A 27978-nucleotide genomic window follows, 5' to 3' on the forward strand; every position below is an offset into this window, starting at 1 on the left:
TATTTATTGAAATGGGATTAGTCCAGAATGCAACAGAAATCTCGTGGCTTCTCAAACACATCATTTCATTGATGAACTGGTGACAAAACAAAGAAACCATGGTTTCAACAAACAGACACTGAAAGAAGCTCTTACAAAGAACGTCTCTTCACTGGTGTCTCTCCAGCCAGAAGAATGAAAGAGTATCCACGCATCGCAATGTCATCCACACATGTATGCACTCTAGCAGTCACCCAAACACACGTGCCAGCAATTAAATAATAGAACTCTCACAAAATTACAAACACAAACTGAGGTTACATTAGTCATAAGGTAAACATTTGCAATAACAATTTCTAATAATTTAAATGTAACTGTCAAAGTGGATGAGTGGGCTTGAAATGACCGTGGCTTGTGGGTGTTTGGCATTAACCTCTGGGGTCTGGTGCCTCTGACAGCCTGCTACATCGTCACGTATCCACCACCTCATCTGTACACTGCTTCACCTTGCTGTACATTCCAGGCCAGCGTTCAGCCCCAGTGGCTCCAATGCCCAACTATTCTACTCCCTGGCTGGGCTAAATACAGCCTTTTCTTTTCCTTTTAGCAGCAGATTTCTGGTCTCAATATTTAAACGAGTCTAACATGTAGCCACTGGTATAAGGGAAGCAGCATTTAGCAGGGAAATGTGGAAAATTAGTCTGCAGTCTGAAGAAGGGTCGCGACACGAAACATCACCTATTTCTTCTCTCCAGAGATGCTGCCTGACCCGCTGAGTTACTCCAGCACTCTGTGAAACGTCACCTATCCATGTTCTCCAGTGATGCTGCCTGACCCGCTGAGTTACTCCAGCACTCTGTGAAACGTCACCTATCCATGTTCTCCAGAGATGCTGCCTGACCCGCTGAGTTACTCCAGCACTCTGTGAAACGTCACCTATCCATGTTCTCCAGAGATGCTGCCTGACCCGCTGAGTTACTCCAGCACCTTGTGTGTATCTTTGGTATAAACCAACATCTGCAGTTCCTTCTTACTTTTAGTTTAGATTAGTTTGGAGATACAGCGCGGAAACAGGCCCTTCGGCCCACCGAGTCCGTGCCGAACAGTGATCCCCGCACATTAACACTATCCTACACACACACTAGGGGCAATTTACAATTTTTACCAAGCCAATTAGCCTACAAACCAGTATGTCTTTGGAGTGTGTGAGGAAACCGGAGCACCCAGAGAAAATCCACAGAGTCACGGGGAGAATGTACAAACTCCTACAGACAGCACCCGTAGTCAGGATTGAACCTGGGTCTCTGGCGCTGTGATCACTGTAAGGCAACAACTCTACCGCTGCACCACCGTGCTGCCCGGTTCCTTCTTATTATATTGGTAGATGCAGAAATTTGTTTGCATGACTGATTTGCATCAAATATATTTAAATGCTCACCCTTGACTAGTTTAAAAACAATACAATTGGAAGGAGGAATAAATCTAATCATCAACTATTGGGCTGGGACGATACCTGAAGATTTCAAAGCCTACCCTCATTTCGAGACACATCACAATGTTTAAAGTGGCATCTGGCTTCTCATAACTGTCCATCCATAAATCTGAGCAGGTTTCAATCGTTATAAGCACTTCCTGATCACAGAACACCATCATCAACCGAAAAGAGACACAGTGCTGGAGTAACTCAGCGGGACAGGCAGCATCTCTGGAGAGAAGGAATGGGTGACGTTTCACAGAGTGCTGGAGTAACTCAGCGGGACAGGCAGCATCTGTGGAGAGAAGGAATGGGTGACGTTAAGGGTCTCGTCCTGAGTTACTGCAGTATTTTGTGTCCATTGAGGGATTAACAATCCGTGACTCTATTTCAAAAGAGAGCACAGGATTCCTTGACCCTCAATGAACTAATGAACACAAATAGGTTATCTGACCAACATCACACGATGGTTACTGCAGTTCCAAGCTGTTGGCTGTGGTTGAACTTCCTACATTGCAACACTGACTCCAGGTCAAAAGTACACTAACAAACTCTAAAATCTTTAGATTGTGAAACCTTGCTATAAAAGTACAGAACTATCTCCTTCACTGAACTTCTAGTAACTTTAACCCTAGATCAAACACGATCAATAGGGTAGGTAATCCTCCAGGTTATTTTCCATCCTTCATTACTGCACTAAATAAACATTTTATCACAATAGGAACTAAATACTTTCACTTTAGGTGTATTGTTCTGACATGTTCCAAGGTGGGGTGAGCATTTGCCAATCGCCTTAATGCTGTGACAAACTGATCTTGTGGCATTGGGTTGAGACAGGAACCTGTTTGACTTGGTGACACTGCATCTTTGCATCCTCACTGCCTCACGCACCCAGCTCTCTGCATCTGCACAGGCAAGCAGGGGATTTTACTGATGTTAACCTGAGGTCATGGTGTGGCAACGTTGGAGATTCCCTTTCGTGCAACTCATCTGAATTCTCGCGAGGCAAGAAGCAAGGAGCCCAGTTGGGCCTGAGCCGTGAAGCTGTGGAAGGCCGCGGAGGCCAAGTCAATGGGTATTTTGAAGGCAGAGATTGATTGATTTTTAATTAGTGCGCATGTCAGGGGTTACGGGGAGAAGGCAGGAGAATGGGGTTAGGAGGGAGAGATAGATCAGCCATGATTGAATGGCCTAATTCTGCTCCTATCACCAATGAACTTATGAAGTTCAGACAGCCCAGACTGTAATGCTAACAAGCATAATGATTTTGCCCCAGTTTTTGGTCGTGTTTTCTAACGAGTGGCTCAATATGAAACGTTGCTTGACAAACATTCCCGGGAGACACGGTTTTACTCTGTGGAAATGCTGATATAAATCCAGGTGGTGATTTCAAACAAAGCTGGTGCATTCCAGCTGCCTTTCCCACGTGGATGGGGTGGTGTACACCGTCGGCACACACGATCATGGACTCTGGTGGAGTTCCCCACATGTGACCGGTCCCCCCCTCCCCTCCCCCACTGACGGCCGGTGTCCCAGCGCACGCCCCTTCATCGGGAAGGGCCATCAGGCCATCCGGTGAAGCGGCCCCGTCTGCAGCAGCCCATGTGTACTGCTCCTCCATTGCCGGCCCTGCTCGGCACGCTTGCCCGCACAGTCGCTGCGTTGCCCAGTCACGGGTCGGGCATGTCCGAGGTATCGACCACCACTTTAATGAAGATAGTGTCGTCCTTAATGTAGGGGCCACTTTCCAAGACGGTCTGTGCAACAAAGAGGGGGCAGCCCGAGGCGATGTTCATCTCCCCCACCGGCTGCTTGAAGCTGCTGCTGTTGGGGTCGGGCTTAAAGGCATCGCCCAAGTACCGGCCAGCCTGGCATTGATCCAGCAACATCAGGGTCACCTTCTGCTTGAAGGGCCAGGGCAAGAGTGCATCGTATTGCCCGCGCATGACAACAAAGAACAGGGACAGGTGGGTTCCTTTGCCCATGCCATCTCCATTCAGGTAGACGCGGGCACACATCTTATATCCAAAGTAGCTCGTGTAGAAGGGCTGGCTGTACAGGGACAACGTCTTGCCACTGACCGCCTCCTGCTTCCGCCGCTTGTAGTCACGGATCTTCCAGATCAGCTTGCCATTGTAGCTGGCCGTCTCCAACAGCTGGAAGCGCAAGTCCATGTCCGCCAGCCTCACGTCATGCACGCTCAGCAGACTGTCAAACCTCTTCAGCTGGTTACTTAACTCCGCTGCAAGGCAAAAGCATCCACATTTCATTGCAGCCAAGTCATTTTGCAACAGAACTCATTATTTATTTCATGCCGCTTTTAGTTTATTTTTTTTAGTTTAGTTTAGAGATACAGCGCAGAAACAGGCCCTTCAGCCCACCAGGTCCACACCGACCAGCGATCCCCACACATTAACACTATCCTACACCCACTAGGGACAATTTTTACATTTACCAAGCCAATTAACCTACAAACCTGTACGTCTTTGGAATGTGGGAGGAAACCGAAGATCTCAGAGAAAACCCACGCAGGTCACGGGGAGAACATACAAACTCCGTACAGACGGCGCCCGTAGTCGGGATGGAACCCGGGTCTCCGGCGCTGCATTCGCTGTAAGGCACCAACTCTACCGCTGCGCCACGGTGCCACACAGATGTAGATGGCACATGATGTGTGGTGACTGGGAGAAGTATTGGCTTTGAACTTACTCAGGCTGGCCGTCCCGGTGCCTGCACCAGCAACTCTGCCGGGCAATTCCAGTTGTCTAACCCGGGTCTGCAGGTGGTCCACAGACTCGCGCAGTGTTTTGGCGTCTCGAGCAGTCTCCTCCTGCTGCTGGTAAGCCTGCTGCGAGCTTTGATCAATGGTCATCAACTTGTCCGTCTGACTCGCTAACATTTTCTACCGGGAAAAGAAACAAAATGTAGAAATGATAAAAGTTCATAGGTTTATAGGAGCAGAAATAGGCCATTCAGCCCGTCAAGTCTACTCCGCCATTCAATCGTGGCTGATCTATCTCTCCCTTCCAACCCCTTGCATCGAGTGGATGTGGAAAGGATGTTTCTTTAGTCAGAGGGTGGTGAATCTGTGGAGTTCTTTGCCACAGAAGGCTGCAGAGGCCAAGTGAATAGGTATTTTCAAGGCAGAGATAGATAGATTCTTGATCAGTATGCATGTCAGGGGTTGTTGGGAGAAGGCAGGCAGGTAGATCAGCCATGATTGAATGTCAGAGCTCACATGACCATTCTCCTGCCTTCTCCCCATAACCCCTGACACCCGTACTACTCAACAATCTCCAAACTCCAAATTCCCACTGAATCGCCTCACCACCTGCAGAAATTCCTCCCCTTCTCCTTTCATTCGTCCTTTTATTCTGAGATTACATTCAATACAAATCAATACCTTGATCCATTCTGAGGCAATAGGCATGGAGACTTGGAATCTAAAGTTTCAGCATCAAATGTACAAGGCCACATTTGGAGTATTGTGTTCACTTTTGGTCACTCTGTTGTAGGACAAATGTCGTCAAGATGGAAAGGGGGCAGAGAAGATTTACGAGGATGTTGCCATGACGCAGGAGGGCTTGAGGGGAGACTGAGCGAGAGAGACAGGTTGGGCAGGCAAGGACTTTATTCCTTGGAGCACAGGAGGCTGAGGGGTGCCCTTATGGAAGTGTACAAGATCAAGAGAGGGATCATGTTCCCAATGTTGGGGGAGTCCAGAACCAGGGGCCACAGTCTAAGAATAAAGGGGAGGCCATTTAAAACTGAGATGAGAAAAAAACTTTTTCACCCAGTGAGTTGTGAATTTGTGGAATTCTCTGCCACAGAGGGCAGTGGAGGCCAATTCACTGGATGGATTTAAAAGAGAGTTAGATTGTGCTCTTAGGGCTAGCAGAATCAAGGGATATTGGAAGAAGGCAGGCACGGTTTACTGATTGTGGATGATCAGCCATGATCACAATGAATGGCGGTGCTGGCTCGAAGGGCCAAATGGCCTCCTCCTGCACCTATTTTGTATGTTTCTATGAATAGATGGGTGAATGCACAGAGTCTATACCCCAGAGAAGGGGAACCAAGAACCAGCAGACATGTGGTGAGAAGCAAAAGAGTTGATAGGAAACTAAGGGGCAAATTAATCGTTACACAAAGGGTGGTGGGTCTATGGAACTGTTGGAGGAGGTAGTTGAGGCAGGTACTATCACAACATTAAAAACTCATTTGTGAACTCATATGGATAGGTATAGAGGAAGCAGGTGGGACAAGTGCAGATGGGGTATGTTGTTTGGTATGGGCAAGAAGGGCCGAAGGGCCTGTTTCCCCACTCTATGACTCTAAATCCAAAGCTGCAGGTGACAACAGAGAGTTATGACCTTGGTCCATGCTTAATGTTTAGGTAAGGAGAAGGTTTCAATAAGAAATACAGGATGGGCAACATTCCTCTTGTAAGAGAATGATAATGGTACCATCAGAAATAATTGTAAAAGCCCACATTACACACTATTAAGCAAATCCATCTTCTCAATGCCATCTATGCCTCTACACACTTTCTCTCACCCACTCCCTCTGCACTGTACATACAAGGAACTGCAGATGCTGGTTAATACACAAAAGGACACAATGTGCTGGAGTGACTCAGCAGGTCAGGCAGCAACAGCTCTGAAGAAGGATCTCAACCCAGATGCTGGATGACAAAAAAAGACACAAAATACTGGAGTAACTCAGCGGGTCAAGCAGCATCTGTGGAGAACATGGATAGGTGACGTTTCACAGAGTGCTGGAGTAACTCAGCGGGTCAGGCAGCATCTGTGGAGAACATGGATAGGTGACGTTTCACAGAGTGCTGGAGTAACTCAGCGGGTCAGGCAGCATCTCTGGAGAACATGGATATTTCACATTTCAACGCTGTTAGCACTGTCATCAGCAGATGTTGATGGGCAGCTTACAACCCAGTGGTACGAATGTTGATTTCTCTAACTTCAAGTGAGCCTGGCATCCCCCTCTCTCTGTCCCACCACCACCTTAGTCATTGTATCACCGTCTCCAGAGAAAACCAATGGAATGTTGGCCTTCATGACAAGAGGAGTTGAGTATAGGAGCAAAGAGGTCCTTCTGCAGTTGTACAGGGCCCTAGTGAGACCGCACCTGGAGTACTGTGTGCAGTTTTGGTCTCCAAATTTGAGGAAGGATATTCTTGCTATTGAGGGCGTGCAGCGTAGGTTTACTAGGTTAATTCCCGGAATGGCGGGACTGTCATATGATGAAAGACTGGAGCGACTAAGCTTGTATACACTGGAATTTAGGATGAGAGGGGATCTTATTGAAAAATATAAAATTAATAAGGGGTTGGACACGTTAGAGGCAGGAAACATGTTCCATGGGGCCACAGTTTAAGAATAAGGGGTAGGCCATTTAGAACGGAGATGAGGAAAAACGTTTTCAGTCAGAGAGTTGTGAATCTGTGGAATTCTCTGCCTCAGAAGGCAGTGGAGGCCAATTCTCTGGATGCTTTCAAGAGAGAGCTAGATAGAGCTCTTAAGGATAGCGGAGTCAGGGGGTATGGGGAGAAGGCAGGAATGGGGTACTGATTGAGAATGATCAGCCATGATCACATTGAATGGTGGTGCTGGCTCAAAGGGCTGAATGGCCTCCTCCTGCACCTATTGTCTATTGTCTCATTGTTGAGTCTCTTTATCTGTATAACTCGTTAACACCGAGCCCACAGCCAACAATGTACCGTTTTCTTGATCATTTTTACTTTTTTGCATATCTTTAACTAATTTGTTCTTTCATTCATTCCCCTCCCTATATCACCATCTGTATCTCTCGTTTCCCTTTCCTCTGATTCTCAGTCCGAGGAAGGTTCTCGACCCGAAACGTCACCTATCCCATCTCCAGAGATGCTGCCTGTCCCGGAGTTACTCCAGCTTTTTGTGTCTATCTTCGGTTTAAACCAGCATCTGTAGTTCCTTAAGTATATATGAGAAAATGACTGCAGATGCTGGTACAAATCGATTTATTCACAAAATGCTGGAGTAACTCAGCAGGTCAGGCAGCATCTCTGTAGTTCCTTGTTATACTATTTGCCTAACTCAGTTCATCTGCTTTCCCCATTCTCATCCATGATTTTGTTACATTTAAATTTGACTCATCTGAATAAGTATCCTCGCTTGAACCCATGTCCATTGGAAATGAATCAAATTTTAATTTTTAGCTTATTTTAGAGCTACCACATGGAAACAGGCCCTTGGCCCACCAAGTCCACCCGTTAAAGGGACCACATCACCCCGATTCTGGCCTCTCTCCACTGGCTCCCAGTACAGTACAGAATCAACTTCAAGCTCCTCCTATTCACATACAAAGCCCTAAACGGGCTTGCCCCCCCCATATCACAAATCTTCTAACCCACCACTCCATCTCCAGGTCCCTCAGGTCGGCCGATATGGGGCTACTCACTATCCCGCGGTCTAGGCTTAAGCTCAGGGGTGACCGCGCTTTTGCGGTTGCAGCTCCAAGACTGTGGAACAGCATCCCTCTCCCCATCAGAACTGCCACCTCCATCGACTCCTTTAAGTCCAGGCTCAAAACCTATTTCTACTCCCTAGCGTTTGAGGCCCTCTGAGGGGGCGCTGTGAACTGTTTATGTATGTGCTGTTATGTTTGTGTGCCATTGTATGTTCGTTTCTTAGTACCTGAACTGATGTACAGCACTTTGGTCAACGTGGGTTGTTTTTAAATGTGCTATACAAATAAAATTGACTTGACTTGACCATTGATCACCTCTTACAGTAGTTCTTTTTCACATTTTCGCATCCTGCACACTTGGGATCATTTACAGAAGCCAATTAACCTACAAACCCGCACATCTTTGGAGTGTGGAAGGAAATCGGAGTACCTGGAGAAAACCCACATGGTCACAAGGAGAACGTACCAATATTCTTTAGGATAGAATTTGAATGTGAAATTTAATTTTCACATCCTGAAATCTCTTCCAACCTTAATGAGGTTGCATGTGTCAGAAGCAACTACAGATGCGGGTTTAAACAGATGATTTAGATTTAGATTTAGAGATACAGCGCGGAAACAGGCCCTTCGGCCCACCGGGTCCGTGCCGCCCAGCGACCCCCGCACATTAACACTATCCTACACAGACTAGGGACAATTTTTACATTTGCCCAGCCAATTAACCTACAAACCTGTACAGAGTGTGGGAGGAAACCGAAGATCTCGGAGAAAACCCACGCAGGTCACAGGGAAAATGTACAAACTCCGTACAGACAGCACCCGTAGTCAGGATGGAACCCGAGTCTCCGGCGCTGCATTCACTGTAAGGCAGCAACTCTACTGCTGCGATGGTAGATGATGTTACATCTCTCTAAGATTTCCTCTCAGCTTCACCTTTTCTGGATTAAGCCACTAGTTTTTCCTCAAAGTTCACTCTTGTAGTTCTTCTCTTCATTGCTTTTAATAACTGGCCATTTTAGTTGAGTTTAGTTTATTGTCATGTACAGTGAGAAGCTTTTGTTGCGTGCTAGCCAGTCAGTGGAAAGACAATACATGATCACAATAGAGCCACTCACTGTGTACAGATACACGATAAAGGCAATAACGTTTAGTGCAAGATAAAGCAATTCAATATGGATATATTAGATGTACAAAATATTGTACAGGTTAGTCAAAATTCCCATTAATGTTCTAATGTAATAACTGGGAACTGCGGATGCTGGTTTATACCAAAGATGGATACAGAGTGCTGGAGTAACTCAGCGGGTCAGGCAGCATCTCTGGAGAACATGGATAGGTGATGTTTCACAGAGCGCTGGAGTAACTCAGCGGGTCAGGCAGCATCTCTGGAGAACATGGATAGGTGACGTTTCACAGAGTGCTGGAGTAACTCAGCGGGTCAGGCAGCATCTCTGGAGAACATGGATAGGTGATGTTTCACAGAGCGCTGGAGTAACTCAGCGGGTCAGGCAGCATCTCTGGAGAACATGGATAGGTGACGTTTCACAGAGTGCTGGAGTAACTCAGCGGGTCAGGCAGCATCTCTGGAGAACATGGATAGGTGATGTTTCACAGAGTGCTGGAGTCTCAGCGGGTCAGGCAGCATCTCTGGAGAACATGGATAGGTGATGTTTTGGGTCAGGTCCCTTCTTCAGACTGCAAAAAGGTCCGATCCGAAATGTCACCTATCCATGTTCTCCAGAGATGCACTGCATTTTGTGTCTATCCCATTTATGTTCCACCGCTTTAGTTTAGTTTCTCAACATTTTATGGCTGATCATGTGATTAACCAAGATCCTTCCATGCACACAATCAGCAAAGTTGACAGCATTGCTGTATCCGTGCCGACAGGTCTTACCTGCATGTGGCCAAGGCGGCTTTCGTTCTTATTGGCAAGCTGTGCAAATTTACTTTGTTCCTTCTCCAGGTGGCCTATCTGGGCTGACATCAAATCCACCGTTTTACACTTTTCTTGCAGCTGGCTTTGCAGCTCGGAAACCTGCAGCAAGACAGAAGGACTGTTAGTTACTACAGGGCCGCTCATAAAATCAACCATAAATACTTCTCTCTCAGAGTCCGAGAGTCAAACAGTGTGGAAACAGGCCCGAATACAGACACACAATGCAGGAGTAACTCAGCAGGGCAGGCAACATCTCTGGATAGAAGGAATTGGTGACGCTTCAGGTCGAGACCCTTCATCACACTGAGAGTCAGGGGAGGGGGAGATACAGATATAAGGAAGTGTAAGGTGTGAAAACAAGACATCAAAGGGGACGAGGCTCAAGGAAAATGTAGAATAGATCATTGTTAGCTAGGAGATGACAACGAAGCATGTAGAGATAAAATTTAATCTGGAGGACAGTCAGACTGGTCGGAGAACTAAGATGGGGGAGGGACAGAGATAGAGGGAAAGCAAGGGTTACTTGAAGTTAGAGAGGTCAATGTTCATACCGCTGGGGCGTAAGCTGCCCAAGCGAAATATGAGGTGTTGTTCCTCCATCTTGCGCTGGGCCTCACTCTGATAATGGAGGAGGCCCAGGACAGAAAGGTCATTGTGGGAATGGGAGGGGAAGTTAAAGTGTTTAGCAACCGGGAGATCAGGAAGGTTTAGGGGGACTGAGATGTGTTCAGTGAAACGATGGCTGAGCCTGCGCTTGGTCCGCGATAAGCAGGTCCTTTGGCGCAACTTGCCCACAATGACCAACAATTTATGAGGCTTCTGGATACGCAAATGGATATGCAGAGCATGAAAGGATATTGATCATGTGCAGGGAGATAAGAGATGGTCTTGGCATCATGATTGGCACAAACGGCACAGTGCCAGGGCAGCACGGTGGCGCAGCGGTAGAGTTGCTACCTCACAGCGCCAGAGACCCGGGTTCCATCCTGACTACGGGTGCTGCCTGCACGGAGTTTGTGACCTGCGTGGGTTTTCCCCGAGATCTTCGGTTTCCTCCCACACTCCAACGACGTACAGGTTTGTAGGTTAATTGGCTTGGTATAAATGTAAAAAATGTCCCTAGTATGTGTAGGATAGTGTTAGTGTGCGGGGATCGCTGGTCGGAGCGGGCCTGGTGGGCCGAAGGGCCTGTTTCTGTGCTATATCTCTGAACTAAACTGGCAGTGTGGGCAGAAGGGCCTGTTCCTGCACTATATCTCTGAGCTAAACTGGCAGTGTGGGCCGAAGGGCCTGTTCCTGCGCTTTACTGATCTATGTGTGTTCTTGGCCAGCAGCTCTGGAGAATACCAGCTCATTTACAGCACATTTATGGTTTACAATTGCACACATATATAAAAGGGAACCTTTCATGGGATCTGTGTCATACAAAAACAGCTTAAAGCAAGTTAAATGCAAAGTAGCAAAACCAGTTCTAAAGACCATAAGAATTGCCAAGATAAATTTAGGCAATGGTGGCAGCATTTAGCAAGGAATACAGTGTAAGTAAATGTAGAAAGTCAATATTTAACATTATTGACCTTTGATCAGAACCAAGATTAAATTAGAAACATATGCCCTGGGATGGGTAAAAACAGGCTAGCTGAGGCTGAGGCGAGCTTGGAAATTGGGGCAAAGGACAAGCTTTTAGTGGTTTCAGGATGTGGCAGAAAATCAATGGGTAGACGCCAGACATACACAGCAAGTGCAAAGCCAGGAGACGCTGCAAATGTTCAGCAGGTCAGGTGGCATCTGTGGAATGAAGAGACACAAAGTGCTGGAGTAACTCAGCGGGTCAGGCAGCATCTGTGGAGAACATGGATAGGTGACGTTTCACAGGGTGCTGGAGTAACTCAGCGGGTCAGGCAGCATCTCTGGAGAACATGGATAGGTGACGTTTCACAGAGTGCTGGAGTAACTCAGCGGGTCAGGCAGCATCTCTGGAGAACATGGATAGGTGACGTTTCACAGAGTGCTGGAGTAACTCAGCGGGTCAGGCAGCATCTTTGGAGAAGTTCATGTTAATAAATGATAGGAGAAAAATGAGGCCACTTGGCCCATCAAGTCTACTCTGCCATTCAATTATGGCTAATCTATCTCTCTCTCCTAACCCCATTCTCCTGCCTTCTCCCCATAACCTCTGACACCCGTACTAATCAAGAATCTATCTATGCCTTAAAAATATCCAATGACTTAGCCTCCACAGCCTGGATCCAAAATGTCAACTGTTTCTCTTTCCACATGTGCTGCCTGACCCGCTAACTATTGTCATTGTTGTCTTTTATTTCAGATTTCTGATTTTCAAGGACAACGAGTAGATCCTCCATTCAAGTTCCAGCTCAGTACGGTCTTTGCTCCCAATATCTCTGGGCTACTATTCATCCAATAACAACGGCATGGTGGCGCAGCGGTAGAGTTGCTGCCTGACAGCGAATGCAGCGCCGGAGACCCGGGTTCCATCCCGACTACAGGTGCTGTCCGTACGGAGTTTGAACGTTCCCCCCGTGACCTGCGTGGGTTTTCTCCGGGTGCTCCAGTTTCCTCCCACACTCCAAAGACGTGCAGGTAGGTTAATTGGCTTGGTAAATGTAAACATTGTCCCTAGTGGGTGTAGGATAGTGTTAATGTGCGGGGATAGCTGGTTGGCACGGACCCGGTGGGCTGAAAGGGCCTGTTTAAACTAAACTAAACTAAACTACAAACAACCTTGCTAGGTGAAAGAAATGGGAGTGGTGGTTAAAGTCTAGAGTTCTTTAATTGTGTTTCAAGTCTGGAAAGCTGTAAAAATACCCGTGTTCTTGGTTCAGAAAACAGTATGGGAAGGAAGAGCTGGTTTATAATGAAGATCGACGCACAATGCTGGAGTAACTCAGCAGGTCGGGCAGCATCAGTGCAGGGCAAGTTTTTACAGTGCAGTACACCATTTAATGAGGGGAAGGAAAACAAAAGTGAAACCAGGAAGGTAGAAGCAAGGAACTGCCGATGCTGCTTTGAGGGCTCGACAACAAGAGGCCACAATTTGTGGGGGGATTGCTGGAGAAGGCTACAGAAGCAGGAAGGGTCACGGTTTCTACCAAAGATGGACACAAAGTATGCACACATTCAGAGGTGATAGGAGTAGTATTAGGGCATTCAGCCCATCACGTCTACTCTGCCATTCAATCATGGTTGATCTATCTCTCCCTCCTAACCCCATTCTCCTGCCTTCTCCCCATAACCTCTGACACCCGTACTAATCAAGAATCTATCTATGCCTTAAAAATATCCAATGACTTGGCCTCCACAGCCTTCCGTGGCAATGATTCCACACATTCACCACCCTCTGACTAAATAAATTCCTCCCCATATCCTTCCTAAAGGAATGTCCTTTAATTCTGAAACTATGACCTCTGGACCTAGTCTCTCCCACTAGTGGAAACATCCTCTCCACATCCACTCTATCCAAGACTTTCACAATTCGGTAAGTTTCAATGAGGTCCCCCCCCTCATCCTTCTAAACTCCAGCGAGTCCAGGCCCAGTGCTGACAAACGCTCATCATATGTTAACCCACTCATTCCTGGGTTCATTCTCATCAGTGAAGGAATAGGTGATGTTGTGGGTCAAAACCCTTCTTCAGAGTCCGAAGTAGAGTCTCAAGACGAAACTGCACATTCCTTCTCTCCAGAGATGCTGCTTGTCCCGCTGAGTTACTCCAGCATTTTGTGTCTATCCTTGGTTTAAACCAGCACCTGCAGTTCCTTCCTGCACACCTGTGGAAGGAATGCTGACGAGCTGTCTCTGACCCAAAATGTCAACTGTTTCTCTTTCCACATGTGCTGCCTGACCCGCTAACTATTGTCATTGTTGTCTTTTATTTCAGATTTCTGATTTTCAAGGACAACGAGGAGATCCTCCATTCAAGTTCCAGCTCAGTACGGTCTTTGCTCCCAATATCTCTGGGCTACTATTCATCCAATAACAACGGCATGGTGGCGCAGCGGTAGAGTTGCTGCCTGACAGCGAATGCAGCGCCGGAGACCCGGGTTCCATCCCAACTACGGGTGCTGTCCGTACGGAGTTTGTACGTTCCCCCCGTGACCTGCGTGGGTTTTCTCCGGGTGCTCCAGTTTCCTCCCACACTCCAAAGACGTACAGGTTTGTAGGTTAATTGGCTTGGTAAATGTAAAAATTGTCCCTAGTGGGTGTAGGATAGTGTTAATGTGCGGGGATCGCTGGGCGGCACGGACCCAGTGGGCTGAAAGGGCCTGTTTAAACTAAACTAAACTAAACTACAAACAACCTTGCTGGGTGAAAGAAATGGGAGTGGTGGTTAAAGTCTAGAGTTCTTTAATTGTGTTTCAAGTCTGGAAAGCTGTAAAAAATACCCGTGTTCATGATTCAGAAAACAGTATGGGAAGGAAGAGCTGGTTTATAATGAAGATCGACGCCCAATGCTGGAGTAACTCAGCAGGTCGGGCAGCATCAGTGCTGGGCAAGTTTTTACAGTGCAGTACACCATTTAATGAGGAGAAGGAAAACAAAAGTGAAACCAGGAAGGTAGAAGCAAGGAACTGCCGATGCTGCTTTGAGGGCTCGACAACAAGAGGCCACAATTTGTGGGGGGATTGCTGGAGAAGTCTACAGAAGCAGGAAGGGTCAAGGTGTGCACACATTCAGAGGTGATAGGAGTAGAATTAGGCCATTCAGCCCATCACGTCTACTCCGCCATTCAATCATGGCTGGTCTACCCCTCCCTCCTAACCCCATTCTCCTGCCTTCTCCCCATAACCCCTGACACCCGTACTAATCAAGAATCTATCTATCTATCTCTGCCTTAAAAGTGCAGGAGAAACTCAGCAGGCCAGGCAGCATCTCTGGAGAAAATGGAAGGTTGACATTTGGGGTCAGAACCCTTCCTCAGAATAATTGCAGTGGTGGGAAGAAGGAAAGCTGGAAGAGTAGGAAATAAACTGGAATTAACTGGAACCTTTTGTGCGGCACGGTGGTGCAGTGGTAGAGTTGCTGCCTTACATCGAATGCAGCGCCGGAGACCCGGGTTCCATCCCCACTACGGGTGCTGTCTGTACGGAGTTTGTACGTTCTCCCCGTGACCTGTGTGGGTTTTCTCTGAGATCTTCGGTTTCCTCCCACACGCCAAAGTCGTACAGGTTTGAGGCTTGGTAAATGTAAAAACTGTCCCTAGTGGGTGTAGGATAGTGTTAATGTGTGGGGATCGCTGGTCGGCGCGGACCCGGTGGGCCGAAAGGGCCTGTTTCCGCGCTGTATCTCTAAACTAAACTTCAGAGTACAAGCTCAGATCATCTTGATGTTGGTTGACCTCATGAGAAGTTTATTAAAGTTGTTTGGCACCTCCCCCTGCTCCTCCCTCTTGGTCAGATGCGTGTCAATGATTTACAAATTCTGAGTAACATTTTCAAGCCCATTGGGGAATCTGGAATGTTAATGGTTTTGGCCAATATCTTCTAATTCCAAGTAGAATGTCAACATCCGACCATCTCTGTTGTCCCCCTTTCCTCATCCACCCCCACACGCCCGGGGCAATTTGCAGAGGGCCAATTAACCTACAAACCCGCACGTCTTTGGGATGTGAGAGGAAATCGGAGCACCCGGAGAAAACCCACATGGTCACCGGGAGAACGTGCAAACTCCACACGGACAGCACTCGAGAACTGGATGGAACCGTGTTCTCTGGTGTCACGAGGCAGCAACTCCACCGCTGCACCACCTAATCTATTATAATCGTATAAATATCGTAATAACCATAATCTATTAACAAGCTAACTGGACAGAGGTATGTGATGTTTCTGGTTATTAAGATACAACATAGTGTGTTGCTAGTTTAAGTTTAGTTTAGATTAGAGATAGAGCCCTTAGGAAACAGGCCCTTTGGCCCACCGAGTCCGCACCGACCAATCATCCCCACACACTAACACTATTCTACACTAGGGACAATTTTAACATTTTATACCAAGCCAATTAACCTACAAACCTGCACGTCTTTGGAGTGTTGAAGGAAACCGAAGATCTCAGGGAAAACCCACGTGGGTCACAGGGAGAACGTACAAACTCCGTACAGACAGCGCCCGTAGTCGGGATGAAACCCGGCTCTCTGGTGCTGTAAGGCAGCAACTCTACCGCTGCGCCACCGTGACCGCCCCTGGATAAATATTGCAGCAATTCCTTCCCACGTCTCCATTTTAGCTTTGTGGATCTCTATCAGAAGGCACTCGATCCAAAACATCAACTACCCACGTTCTCTGGAGATGTGGCCTGACCCGCTGAGTTCCTCCAGCATTTTTGTGCATTAACCAGCATCTGCAGTTCCTTGCTTCTACACTAGATGGTGTATTGAATAGGTTCAACACATATAACACTGACAACTCCATACAAAGGCACTACACAAAGCAACCAATCTCAATGCCATCCAGCTCAACTCCCCACCTACAAACCATCTGTTGACCATGAATTCATTTTAAACTTCAGGCTTCATATTTTACTGAGCCATTTCTTAATTTAATTCAGAATAATGTTTCAAAGTTAACTCTGGTGCAAACCAGCATCTGCAGTTCCTTCCTGCACATTAAGTTTAGTTTATTGTCACGTGTACCGAGGAACAACACAAAGCTATCCAGTCAGCCGAGAGACAACACATGATCACAATCAAGTTGTCCACAGTGTACAGATACAGAATAAAGGCAATATGTTTAGTCCAGTAAAGTCCGATTAAAGAGAGTCTGAGGATCTCAAATTAGGTAGATGGGAGCTCAGGACCGCTCTCTAGTACAATTGTTAACATTAATTTCATACGTTTCTTATAGAAACGTATAAAATTATAAAAGGACTGGACAAGCTAGATGTAGGAAAAATGTTCCCAATGTTGGGGGAGTCCAGAACCAGGGGCCACTGTCTTAGAATAAATGGGAGGCCATTTAAAACTGAGATGAGAAAAACACTTTTTCACCCAGTGAGTTGTGAATTTGTGGAATTCTCTGCCACAGAGGGCAGTGGAGGCCAATTCACTGGATGAATTTAAAAGAGAGTTAGATAGAGCTCTAGGGGCTAGGTTGGGCACAGGTTACTGATTGTGGATGATCAGCCATGATCACAATGAATGGTGGTGCTGGCTGGAAGGGCCAAATGGCCTCCACCTGCACCTATTTTCTATGTTATCCCACTTTCTCATCCACTCCGTATGCACGAGGGGGCAATTTACAGAAACTAATTGTATTCACTGGAGCTTAGATGGATGAGAGGGGATCTTATAGAGACGTATAAAATTATAAAAGGACTGGACAAGCTAGATGCAGGAAAAATGTTCCCAATGTTGGGGGAGTTCAGAACCAGGGGCCACAGTCTAAGAATAAAGGGGAGGCTATTTAAAACTGAGGTGAGAAGAAACTTTTTCACCCAGAGAGTTCACCCAGGAATTCTCTGCCACAGAGGGCAGTGGAGGCCAATTCACTGGATGAATTTAAAAGAGATAGAGCTCTAAGGGCTAGCGGAATCAAGGGATATGGGGAGAAGGCAGGCACGGGTTACTGATTGTGGATGATCAGCCATGATCACAATGAATGGCGGTGCTGGCACGAAGGGCCGAATGGCCTCCTCCTGCACCTATTTTCTATGTTTCTAAGGGGCGGCACATTTTCTATGTTTCTATGTAATTAACCTACAAACCCGCACGACTTTGGATTGTGGTAGGAAACCGGAGCAAGCGGTCATAGGGAGAATGTACAAACTCCACACAGACAGCACCCTAGGTCAGGATAGAACCCGGGTCTCTGGCGCTGTGAGGCTGCAGCTCTACCCACTGCACCACTGCCCAAAACAATAGCAATAGAATAATAATATCACAAGGACACAGATCACCTATGATAATGAGAATATTTTGTTTTTAAATAAATGTGTTAAGTGTTTAAATCTTCCAAACACAACAGGAATTAAATGTTTTCAAGTTGTGTTGTTTCCAAAGCTGAAAGTGAAACAGAAAGGTTTTAAGCTGCCTCTTGCCTTCGCTATTTAATCATATAACCATATAACAATTACAGCACGGAAACAGGCCCGTTCGGCCCTACCAGTCCACGCCGACCACTCTCTCTGACCTAGTCTCATCTACCTGCTCTCAGACCATAACCCTCTAATCCCCTCTTATCCATATACCTATCCAATTTACTCTTAAACAATAAAATCGAGCCTGCCTCCACCACTTCCACCGGAAGCCCATTCCATTCAGCCACCACCCTCTGAGTAAAGAAGTTACCCCTCATGTTACCCCTAAACTTTTGTCCATCAATTCTGAAGCTATGTCCCCTTGTTGGAATCTTTCCCACTCTCAAAGGGAAAAGCCTACCCACGTCAACTCTGTCCGTCCCTCTTAAAATTTAAAAAACCTCTATCAAGTCCCCCCTCAACCTTCTACGCTCCAAAGAATAAAGACCCAACCTATTCAACCTCTCTCTGTAGCTTAAGTGCTGAAACCCAGGCAACATTCTAGTAATTCTCCTCTGTACCCTCTCCATTTTGTCGACATCCTTCCTATAATTTGGCGACCAGAACTGCACACCATACTCCAGACTCGGCCTCACCAACGCCCGGTACAATTTTAACATTACATCCCAACATCCCAATTTGTTGTTTAAACACACACATGCACAACAGTATTTTACTAATATGAAAATATCTCATTGGTCAATCATCCTATCAAAAAGGGAGGTGGAGGCACAAATACTTCCAGCAGCAGCCACTCACTCCGTGGGATAGAGGGAGTTCTGGTTTTCCCCTTCATGTTATTGTAATGATTCCATCACTGCTCTGAAGATGTCTGCCAAAATATTCTTGGTACAAACCAAGAAGCTAACTTGCCAACTTTCTTTTCCGTGATACAAAGGCAAGTCTTTCACTCCCAAAGTTGCAAAGTGGCTGGAAATAGCAGGCAAACTGAGAGGACTGCAAAAGGACACAGAGTGCTGGAGTAACTCAGCGGGACAGGCAGCATCTCTGGAGAACATGGACACAGAGTGCTGGAGTAACTCAGCGGGACAGGCAGCATCTCTGGAGAACATGGACACAGAGTGCTGGAGTAACTCAGCGGGACAGGCAGCATCTCTGGAGAGAAGGAATAGCTGACGTTTCGGGTCGAGACCCTTCTTCAGACACATCAGAAAACACACGCAGTCACAGGGAGAACGTACAAACTCCACACAGACAGCATCAGAAAACACACGCGGTCACAGGGAGAACGTACAAACTCCATACAGACAGCATCTGGAGCGAGGATCAAAGCTAGGTCACTGGCGCTGTGAGACAGCAGCTCTACCGCTGTGCCATCATGCTGCCCTTAGGGACATATAATGGTGGGAAGGCAGGTGTCAGCTTCCATTGCTAAAGAATAATGACCAGACATGTTCACAAAACACTTTGTTAGGCAGGCGGGAAGAGTAATCCTGCAGGGTTGTGTCTCTGTCCCTCTCCCAATACCCCTCTCACCCCACTCCTCCCAAAATCAACTGGCCAACATCACAAACCCTCAACCACAGACAACCTCCAAGGTAAAACTCATTGTGTGTGCTTGTACACCACTCAGTCTGCCCACTTGGTACACATGCACCTCCACAACAAAACACTTGGATGAACTCATGTAATAAAAAAGGAACTGCAGATGCTGGTGTACACCATAGACACAAAGTGCTGGAGTAACTCAGCAGGTCAGGCAGCATCTCTGGAGAACATGGATAGGTGACGTTTCACAGAGTGCTGGAGTAACTCAGTGGGTCAGGCAGCATCTCTGGAGAACATGGTTAGGTGACGTTTCATGTCAGGACCTTTCTTCAGACTGACTGTGGGAGGGGGGGGGGGAGAAACTGGAAGAAAGACAAGACCAGGACAACTCAGGGCCAGCAACAAATGACCCAGAGAGGGTGGTTGCCGGATAGGCTGATGGTTGGCTGGGGATGGTGTGATCCCGATGGGTACGTCATTGTGATCTGTGGAACTGGTTAAACAACATTTAGTGAAGGGGAGGGGGTGGAAATCAAGGGGAGGTGGGAGGGGACTTGAATGAAGTGAGTAGTTTAGTCTTTTCCCTTGCTTTGTTTACCATTTTTACCAGATGTTCGTTCTTCATGAGCACACACTTTAAATGTTGGGCCATTGCATTAACCTCATGCACTTTCAGCTCCTGCTTGGTTCCCTGCGAGAACAAAGGAGGAGAGAGTTTGGTGTCAGATGATCAACGAAATATCAGAAAAGCATTGTTTTTTGCCAGAGATGTAGCGTGGAAACTGGCCCTTCGGCCCACTGAGTCCACGCCCACCCGTTCACACTAGTGAGAAACATAGAAAATAGGTGCAGGAGGAGGCCATTTGGCCCTTCGAGCCAGCACCGCCTTCATTGTGATCATGGCTGATCATCCACAATCAGTAACCCGTGCCCGACTTCTCCCTATATCCCTTGATTCTGCTAGCCCTAAGAGCTCAATCTAACTCTCTTTTAAATCCATCCAGTGAATTGGCCTCCACTGCCCTCTGTGGCAGAGAATTCCACAAATTCACAACTCTCTGGGTGAAAAAGTTTTTTCTCACCTCAGTTTTAAATGGCCTCCCCTTTATTCTAAGACTGTGGCCCATGGTTCTGGACTCACCCAACATTGGGAACATTTTTCCTACATCTAGCTTGTCCAGTCCTTTTATAGTTTTATACATTTCTATACGATCCCCTCCCATCCTTCTAAACTCCAGTGAATACAAGCCCAGTCTCTCCCATCTTTCCTCATATGACAGTCCCGCATGTAACATAGTCCTTATATAAGAGTGCTATGTTATCCCACGGTCTCATCCACTCCCGACACACCAGGGACAATTTACAGAGGCCAATTAACCTACAAACCTGCACGTCTTTGGGATGTGGGATGAAACCGGAGCACACCCACACAGTCACAGGGAGAACGTACAAACTCCACACAGACAGCACCCAAGGTAGGGATCAAATTGGGTCTATGGCGCTGTGAGGCAGTGGCTCTACCAGTAAATTAAATTAAGCATGTTCATTTTTTTTTCTTTAGCCCTTTATTTGTACCGAGCCTCACCCATAGAACTTTATTGCCTAGATTTTTCAGATTAGCTAAACTTTAATAGGAATAAAAGTGGTTAAAACGTTGTACTGACCTGGAAACTACAACCATGCTGAGAGAAGAGGCAGGACATGACCAGATTCAGACACTGCAACTGGTGGCTAGGTAACTGCAGAAAGAAGAGGACATTATTTTTACATTAGAATGGTGTACAACTCAATCACTATCTGCTTCCAAGTACACAGAAGGCTTTATATTATACAAGTCAACAACTGAAAGTAATCTTGATATCACAGATTGCAAGCTACAGATCACGACACAGAAACACGGAACTGCAGATGCTGGTGTACAAAATGAAAAGACACAAAGTGCTGGAGTAACTCAGTGGGTCAGGCCGCATCTCTGGAGAACATGGATAGGTAACGTTTCAAAGAGTGCTGGAGTAACTCAGCGGGTCAGGCAGCATCTGTGGAGAACATGGATAGGTGACGTTTCACAGAGTGCTGGAGTAACTCAGCGGGTCAGGCAGCATCTGTGGAGAACATGGATAGGTGACGTTTCACAGAGTGCTGGAGTAACTCAGCGGGTCAGGCAGCATCTGTGGAGAACATGGATAGGTGACGTTTCACAGAGTGCTGGAGTAACTCAGCGGGTCAGGCAGCATCTCTGGAGAACATGGATAGGTGACGTTTAGGATTGATCTGAAGAAGGGTCCCGACCCGAACTAACTAGTCTGCAAATGATCCAAATAAACAAAAACACTGCAGGAGAGGGGGGGAGGGAGGGGGAGGATAAGGGGGGTTGAGTAGGATGGAGTGGGGGGGAGGGAAGGAACGGGGGGCGGGGAGGGAAAGGGGGGCGGGGAGGGAAAGGGGGGAGGGGAGGGAGGAGGGAGGGAAGGGGAGGGGTGCTGCACCAATGCAGGAGAGGGTTGGGTCCAACGGGTCCACTTGGTCTAGTTATATAATATGTCCTTAGTCTACAACAATTAGATCCTTGTCTCCCAGACTATCCATAATACATTAGAAAAAGCTTTTTTATTGCACCTCGGTACACGTGACAATACACTAAACTACGCCACCAACATTTTAAAACATACTGCAAGAAATAGAGGAATACCAACTTACTTCGCCCCTCAGAATAAACGTATTGCACTTGTTTGGGCAAAGCACAGGGAATGCAGGACAGTCGATGTCTTCATGGTTCTAAGCAAATAAAAGAAAAATAGGTTGTTTTTCCAAATACCTTTTTCCTGAATGTCTAATTTTGTTTTCTAAATACTGCCCTCTCAAAATAAGATGCTGACCCAAGAATGTGTATCCCTTATTAATCGTTCTTCCATCCATTCATGTCTAGTCACATCCCAGTCAGAGGTGCCTCAGGCTTCCTTGCTGTTTGTGCTTGATATCAATGATTTGGATGAGAATGCCCATGGCATGATGGGCAAGTTTGCTGATGACGTTAAAGTGGGTGGCATTATAGATAGCGAAGATGGTTATCAAGAATATTTAGCAGGGTCTTGATCGGTTGGGCAAGTGGGCTGAGGAATGGTTAATGGGGTTGATGCAGATAAGTGTGAGAAGTTGCATTTTGGGAAGACAAACCAGGGCAGGACCTTCACAGTGATTGGTGGGGCTCTGGGGAAGTGTTGTAGAGCAGAGGGATCTCGGAGTGCAGCTATATCGTTCCTTGGAAGTCGCATCACAGGGAGACAGAATGGTCAGGAAGGTGTTTGGCACATTGGCCTTCATCAGTCAGGGTATTGCTTATCGAAGTTGGGATGTTATATATCGGTTGCACAACCACTACTATCCTCTGCTTCCTTCCATGAAGCCAATTCTCTATGAAGCCAATTCTCCGTGAAGCCAATTCTCCGTGAAGCCAATTCTCCGTGAAGCCAATTCTCCGTGAAGCCAATTCTCCATGAAGCCAATTCTCTATCCAGTCGGCTAGCTGTCCCTGGATCCCTTTGTGCTAAATGATCCAAAAACATGCATACCCTCCAGGTGGCACGGTGGCGCAGTGGTAGAGTTGCTGCCTCACAGCGCCAGAGACCCCAGTTCGATCCTGCTACACTCGGCGGCACGGTAGCGCAGCGGTAGAGTTGCTGCTTTACAGCGAATGCAGCGCCGGAGACACAGGTTCGATCCTGACTACGGGTGCTGCACTGTAAGGAGTTTGTACGTTCTCCCCGTGACCTGCGTGGGTTTTCTCCGAGATCTTCGGTTTCCTCCCACACTCCAAAGACGTACAGGTATGTAGGTTAATTGGCTGGGTAAATGTAAAAATTGTCCCTAGTGGGTGTAGGATAGTGTTAATGTACGGGGATCACTGGGCGGCACGGACTTGGAGGGCCGAAAAGGCCTGTTTCCGGCTGTAGATATATGATATGATATGATGATATGATACTCCAAAGACGCACAGGTCATAGAGTGATACAGTGTGGAAACAGGCCCTTCGGCCCAACTTCCCCACACTGGCCAACAATGTCCCAGCTACCCAAGTCCCACTTGCCTGCGCTTGGTCCATATCCCTCCAAACCTGTCCTATCCATGCACCTGTCTAACTTTATTAAACAATAGGATAGTCCCAGCCTCAACTACCTCCTCTGGCAGCTTGTTCCATACACCCACCCACCATAACTTTGTGAAAAAGTTACCCCTCGGATTCCTATTAAATCTTTTCCCCTTCACCTTGAACCGATGTCCTCTGGTCCTCGATTCCCCTACTCTGGGTAAAAGACTGCATCTACCCGATCTACTCCTCTCATGATTTTGTACACCTCCATAAGATCTCCCCTCATCCTCATGCACTCCATGGAATAGAGACCCAGCCTACTCAACCTCTCCCGACAGCTCACACCCTCTAGTCCTCTAGGTTTGTAAGTTAATTGGCTTCAGTATAAAATGTAAAACTGTCCCTAGTGTGTGTAGGGTAGAGCTAATCTGCAGGGATCACTGGTTGGTGTGGACTCGGTGGGCCGAAGGGCCTGTTTCCACACTGCATCTCTAAACTAAACTCTGCCAAGAACACTATTAACTGTAGAGAGAAACACGGTTACATTTATCGCACAGCATCTTACCTTTAATTCTGCAATGGTGATGTTTTTTTTGCAATATTTACAGACTTGCTCGCGATATGTACAGCTGGAATTTAAATGGTCAGCTAAATCTTTCCGCTGAATGTTTTCTGTACACCCCCGGCGAGCACAGCAAACTTCCTGATAAGGGCATTCAAGTAAGTGAGCCTGTGGGCAGAGGGATGACAATCAAACAAGGTCTTGCATCGAGACCAGTGCCCCACCAGTGGCCAAACCGATCATTATCCTCACAATTTTCAAAATGGACAATCTAAACTGGCAATAATGTGTAGGAAAGAACTGCAGATGCTGGTTTAAACCGAAGATAGACACAAAAAGCTGGGGTAACTCAGCGGGACAGGCAGCATCTCTGGAGAAAAGGAATGGGTGACGTTTCGGGTCGAGACCCTGCTTCAGGTCTGAGCATCACTTATTCCTTTTCTCCAGAGATGCTGCCTGTCCCGCTGAGTTATTCCAGCTTTTTGTGTCTGTCTTCGGTTTAAACCAGCATCTGCAGTTCCTTCTGAAACTGGCAATAATATCAATGTCTTAGTAGTGAGATAAAACTATGGAGTTTGTTTTAAAGAGACCTGGGTTCGATCCCGACTAGGGGTGCTGCCTGTACGGAGTTTGTATGTTCTCTCCGTGACCTGCATGGGTATTCTCCGGGATCTCTGGTTTCCTCCCACATTCCACAGACGTACAAGTTTGTAGATTAATTGGCTTGGCAAAATTGTAAATTGTCCCTAGTGTGTGTAGGATAGTACGGGTGTACAGGTGATCAAAGGGACTGTCGACTATATCTCCAAGCTAAACGGAGAAAATGGACAGATGTTTTGGATCAGAACCCTTCTTCAAGGTTTCAAAGTCAGTTTATTGTCACATGGCTCTTAAAAGAAAGACACATGACGGTGGTAGTGAGTTTGGGTCAGGCAGCGTCTGTGGAGGGAACGGACAGAATACTTTTCGGATTGGGAACTTTGAATTTGCTCAAGATTCAAGCATTTGCGGTTTCTATTAACTGGAGCACAAACTGCGGTTTCTGCTGCTTGTTGTGACAAGTGGACAACAGAATGATTACATTTTAACTTGGGGAAGTTGATAGTTTAGTTTAGAGATACAGTGCGGAAACAGACCCTTCAGCCCAAGTCCGCGCCGACCAGCGATCCCCGCACACTAACACTATCCTACACACACTAGGGGCACCCAGAGCAAACCCACGCAGATCATGGGGAAAACGTAGCAACTCCGTACAGACAGCACCCGAGGTCAGGATCGAACCCGGGTCTCTGGCACAGGAAGGCAGCAAATCTACCGCTGCACCACCGTGTGACCCGCCGAGTTCCTCCAGCACTTTATATTCTGCTTAATATTAATGAATATCAATTACCTCAAGCTTTCCTAGAGGTAGCTGTTTGGTGCAGCCATTTAGTTCGTTTCTACAGTAGATTTGAAGTGCCAAAACCTCTTTTTTACAGCAGATGTCCTTAAAAACCTTTTAAGATAAAGAAAAAGAACAGCAGATTAATGGTCCATAAGAAGATATCAAACTGAAATTCCAAAACTATATGTGGACTTAGGTCATATTCTCTTACCATGTTCTCATATAAAGCCACATTATCAAGTGGGCACACTGGTTTTGGACCCCTGGAAAGATAAAATATCGTAATCATTTCAAGACGAATCTCAATAGGAAAGTAATAAAGATGTTCAAAAAAGATGCATTTTCTTTTTTGGGTAAATGCTATTTAAATTTCTATTGCCAAAACTGGCCATAATAAACATTGTGAGAATTAGAGTCATAGTCATACAGCTCGGAAACAGGCCCTTCGGCCCAGCTTGTCCATGCCAACCAAGATGCCCCATCTCCGTTAGTCCCCACTGTGTACTTTTGGCCCACATCCCTCTAAACCTTTCCTGCCCATACTTCGGTATGGATACCTTTCCTACCCATACCCGGTCTAATACTTTGCCACAATGCCACAGATTCAATCCAAACATCACTAACTCTTGGCTTGGCTTGGCCAGGGATGAGTGGGTTAATGTACGTCGAGGATTTGACGGCACCTGACCTGTACTCGCTGGAGTTTGGAAGGATCTTAGAGTGGGGACCTCATTGAAACTTACCACCTTATGAAAGGCGTGGATAGAGTGAATGTGGAGAGCATGTTTCCATTAGTGGGAGAGTCGAGGATCAGAGAGGATAAAACCTCCTCCTTAATCCACCGTCCTTCAATGCAGTCAACATCCCTGTGAATTGTTTCCACCCCCTCTCTGACTTAATCATGTGTTCCCGAGAGTGTGGTGACCACAATACTCCAGGTGCAGCCGAGCCCACAGCTTGTACCACTGTAACATGACATCCCAACTCTTCACACGCCATGCCTGGTGAAGTTATACACCTTCCTCACTGGTATTATGACTTGTACCCCCTGGTCTCTCTGTCCAACAACACTCCTGTTTCACTATGTATGTCATACCCTGGTTTAACTTCCAAAAATGGTTCACTGCACCTGTCTGTTAAATTCCATCGGCTATTCCCTCACCAACTTTCCCAGCTGATATATTTTCTTATAGAATCATAGTCATAGAGTGATACAGCGTGGAAACAGGCCCTTCGGCCAAACATGCTCACACCAGCCAACAAGCCCCATCTACATTAGTCCCCCCTGCCTGCGTTTGGCCCATATCCCTCCAAACCTGTCCTATCCATGTACCTGTCTAACTGTTCCTTACACGTTGGGATAATCCCAGCCTCAACTACCTCCGCTGGCAGCTTGTTCCATACACCCACCACCCTTTGAGTAAAAAGGTCACCTCTCGGATTCCTATTAAATCTTTCTCCCTTCGACATAAACCTATGTCCTCTGGTCCTCGATTCCCCTACTCTGGGCAAGAGACTCTGTGCATCTACCCGATCTATTCCTCTCATGATATTATAGGCCTCTATAAGATCACCCCTCATCCTCCTGCACTCCAAGGAATAGAGTCCCAGCCTACTCAACCTCTCCCTCTAATCCTGGCAACATCCTCGTAAAACTTCTCTGAAGCCTTCCAGCTTGACAATATCTTTCCTATAACATGGTGCCCAGAACTGATCACAATACTCTAAATGCAGTCTCACCAACATCTTATACAACTGCAACATGACCTCCCAACTTCTATACTCAACTTGTGTTGCCACCAAAACCAATCTGCTTTGACAATATGTAGTGGGGGCAAAACATAACAGAAGACAAAAATGCTCAGATCCAAATTTGTCAGTATGGAAATATAGTATTGATTTGCACATCAGATATTCTCCTGAGGATGTGGCCTTACCTGAGGATTTTCCGTATGCAGCTCCCACAGAAGCGGTGGCCACACTCGGTTTGCTTGGGGTTGCAGAGCGGGAGATGGCAATGTTCGCACTTGTACTTGTTTTCCACAGTGAGGACAAAGCGCTGTGTGAAGCCCCCATCCGTGGGCTCGATGCTGAGGGAGGACAGCTTGCTGTCTTGAACCTGCACCTGGACCAGGTTGAACTGCTGCACCAGCGACTCCAGGGAGAGTGGGGGCGCCACTGACTCTACGTTCCTCGCCGTCGCCATGGCCTAGGGCCGCCCAGAACTGCAAGGAAGGAGTGTTCAGTACGAAGCAAATACACACCCGCCCTTTCATGCACAGCGGTAGAGATGCTGCCTCACACCGCCAGAGTCCCGGCTTCCATCCTGACACAGGGGGCTGTTTCTGTGGAGTTTGCACGTTCTCCCTGTGACCACGTGTGTTTCCTCCGGGTGCTCCGGTTTCCTCCCACACTCCAAAGATGTGCGGGTTTGTAGATGAAGGGTCTCGACCTAAAACGTCACCCATTCCTTGTCTCCAGAGATGCTGCCTGACCCGCTGAGTTACTCCAGCTTTTTGTTTCTATCTGTGGTTAATCAGTCCTCTTTTAATT

General features: G+C 47.0%; 2 protein-coding genes across 3 annotated transcripts in view; both read right to left on the bottom strand.

Moving 5' to 3' along the window:
* amn (amnion associated transmembrane protein) overlaps window positions 1-3074 on the bottom strand; it is a 72548-nt gene extending 69474 nt beyond the window's left edge. Inside the window, exons 1-2 of the mRNA XM_078407247.1 lie at window positions 2976-3074; window positions 1513-1611 (exon numbers count right to left, since the gene is read on the bottom strand). Of these exons, the coding sequence (XP_078263373.1) occupies window positions 1513-1611; window positions 2976-3074 (198 nt within the window). The remainder of the gene's footprint in view (window positions 1-1512; window positions 1612-2975) is intronic.
* Window positions 1-27637, bottom strand: traf3 (TNF receptor-associated factor 3). Of its 2 annotated transcripts, none has more exons than XM_078406008.1 (10): window positions 27363-27637; window positions 25637-25688; window positions 25432-25536; window positions 24045-24209; window positions 22090-22167; window positions 21057-21131; window positions 20000-20083; window positions 9816-9956; window positions 4163-4355; window positions 1-3695 (listed from the first exon to the last, which is right to left on the bottom strand). In XM_078406008.1, the coding sequence occupies exons 1-10, from the start codon at window positions 27629-27631 to the stop codon at window positions 3124-3126; spliced, it is 1734 nt and encodes a 577-aa protein (XP_078262134.1). In that variant the 5' UTR covers window positions 27632-27637; the 3' UTR covers window positions 1-3123. The 2 variants fall into 2 exon arrangements, with proteins under 2 accessions (XP_078262134.1, XP_078262133.1); XM_078406007.1 differs by having other exon boundaries at window positions 19991-20083.
* Between the last annotated feature and the right edge of the window lie 341 nt (window positions 27638-27978).

This window comes from Rhinoraja longicauda, chromosome 10, assembly GCF_053455715.1.
Source record: "Rhinoraja longicauda isolate Sanriku21f chromosome 10, sRhiLon1.1, whole genome shotgun sequence".
Taxonomy (NCBI): Eukaryota; Metazoa; Chordata; class Chondrichthyes; order Rajiformes; family Arhynchobatidae; genus Rhinoraja; species Rhinoraja longicauda.

What these genes read in the sequence shown, in the direction of transcription:
- traf3 (XM_078406007.1), bottom strand. Translation starts at nt 27,631, where the DNA reads ATGGCGACGGCGAGGAACGTAGAGTCAGTGGCGCCCCCACTCTCCCTG. An exon ending in TGGCTTTATATGAGAACATG is followed by an intron (nt 25,537 to 25,636) that starts GTAAGAGAATAT and finishes TTATCTTAAAAG; the next exon opens with GTTTTTAAGGACATCTGCTG. An exon ending in CACCGGGACGGCCAGCCTGA is followed by an intron (nt 3,696 to 4,162) that starts GTAAGTTCAAAG and finishes TTTGCCTTGCAG; the next exon opens with CGGAGTTAAGTAACCAGCTG.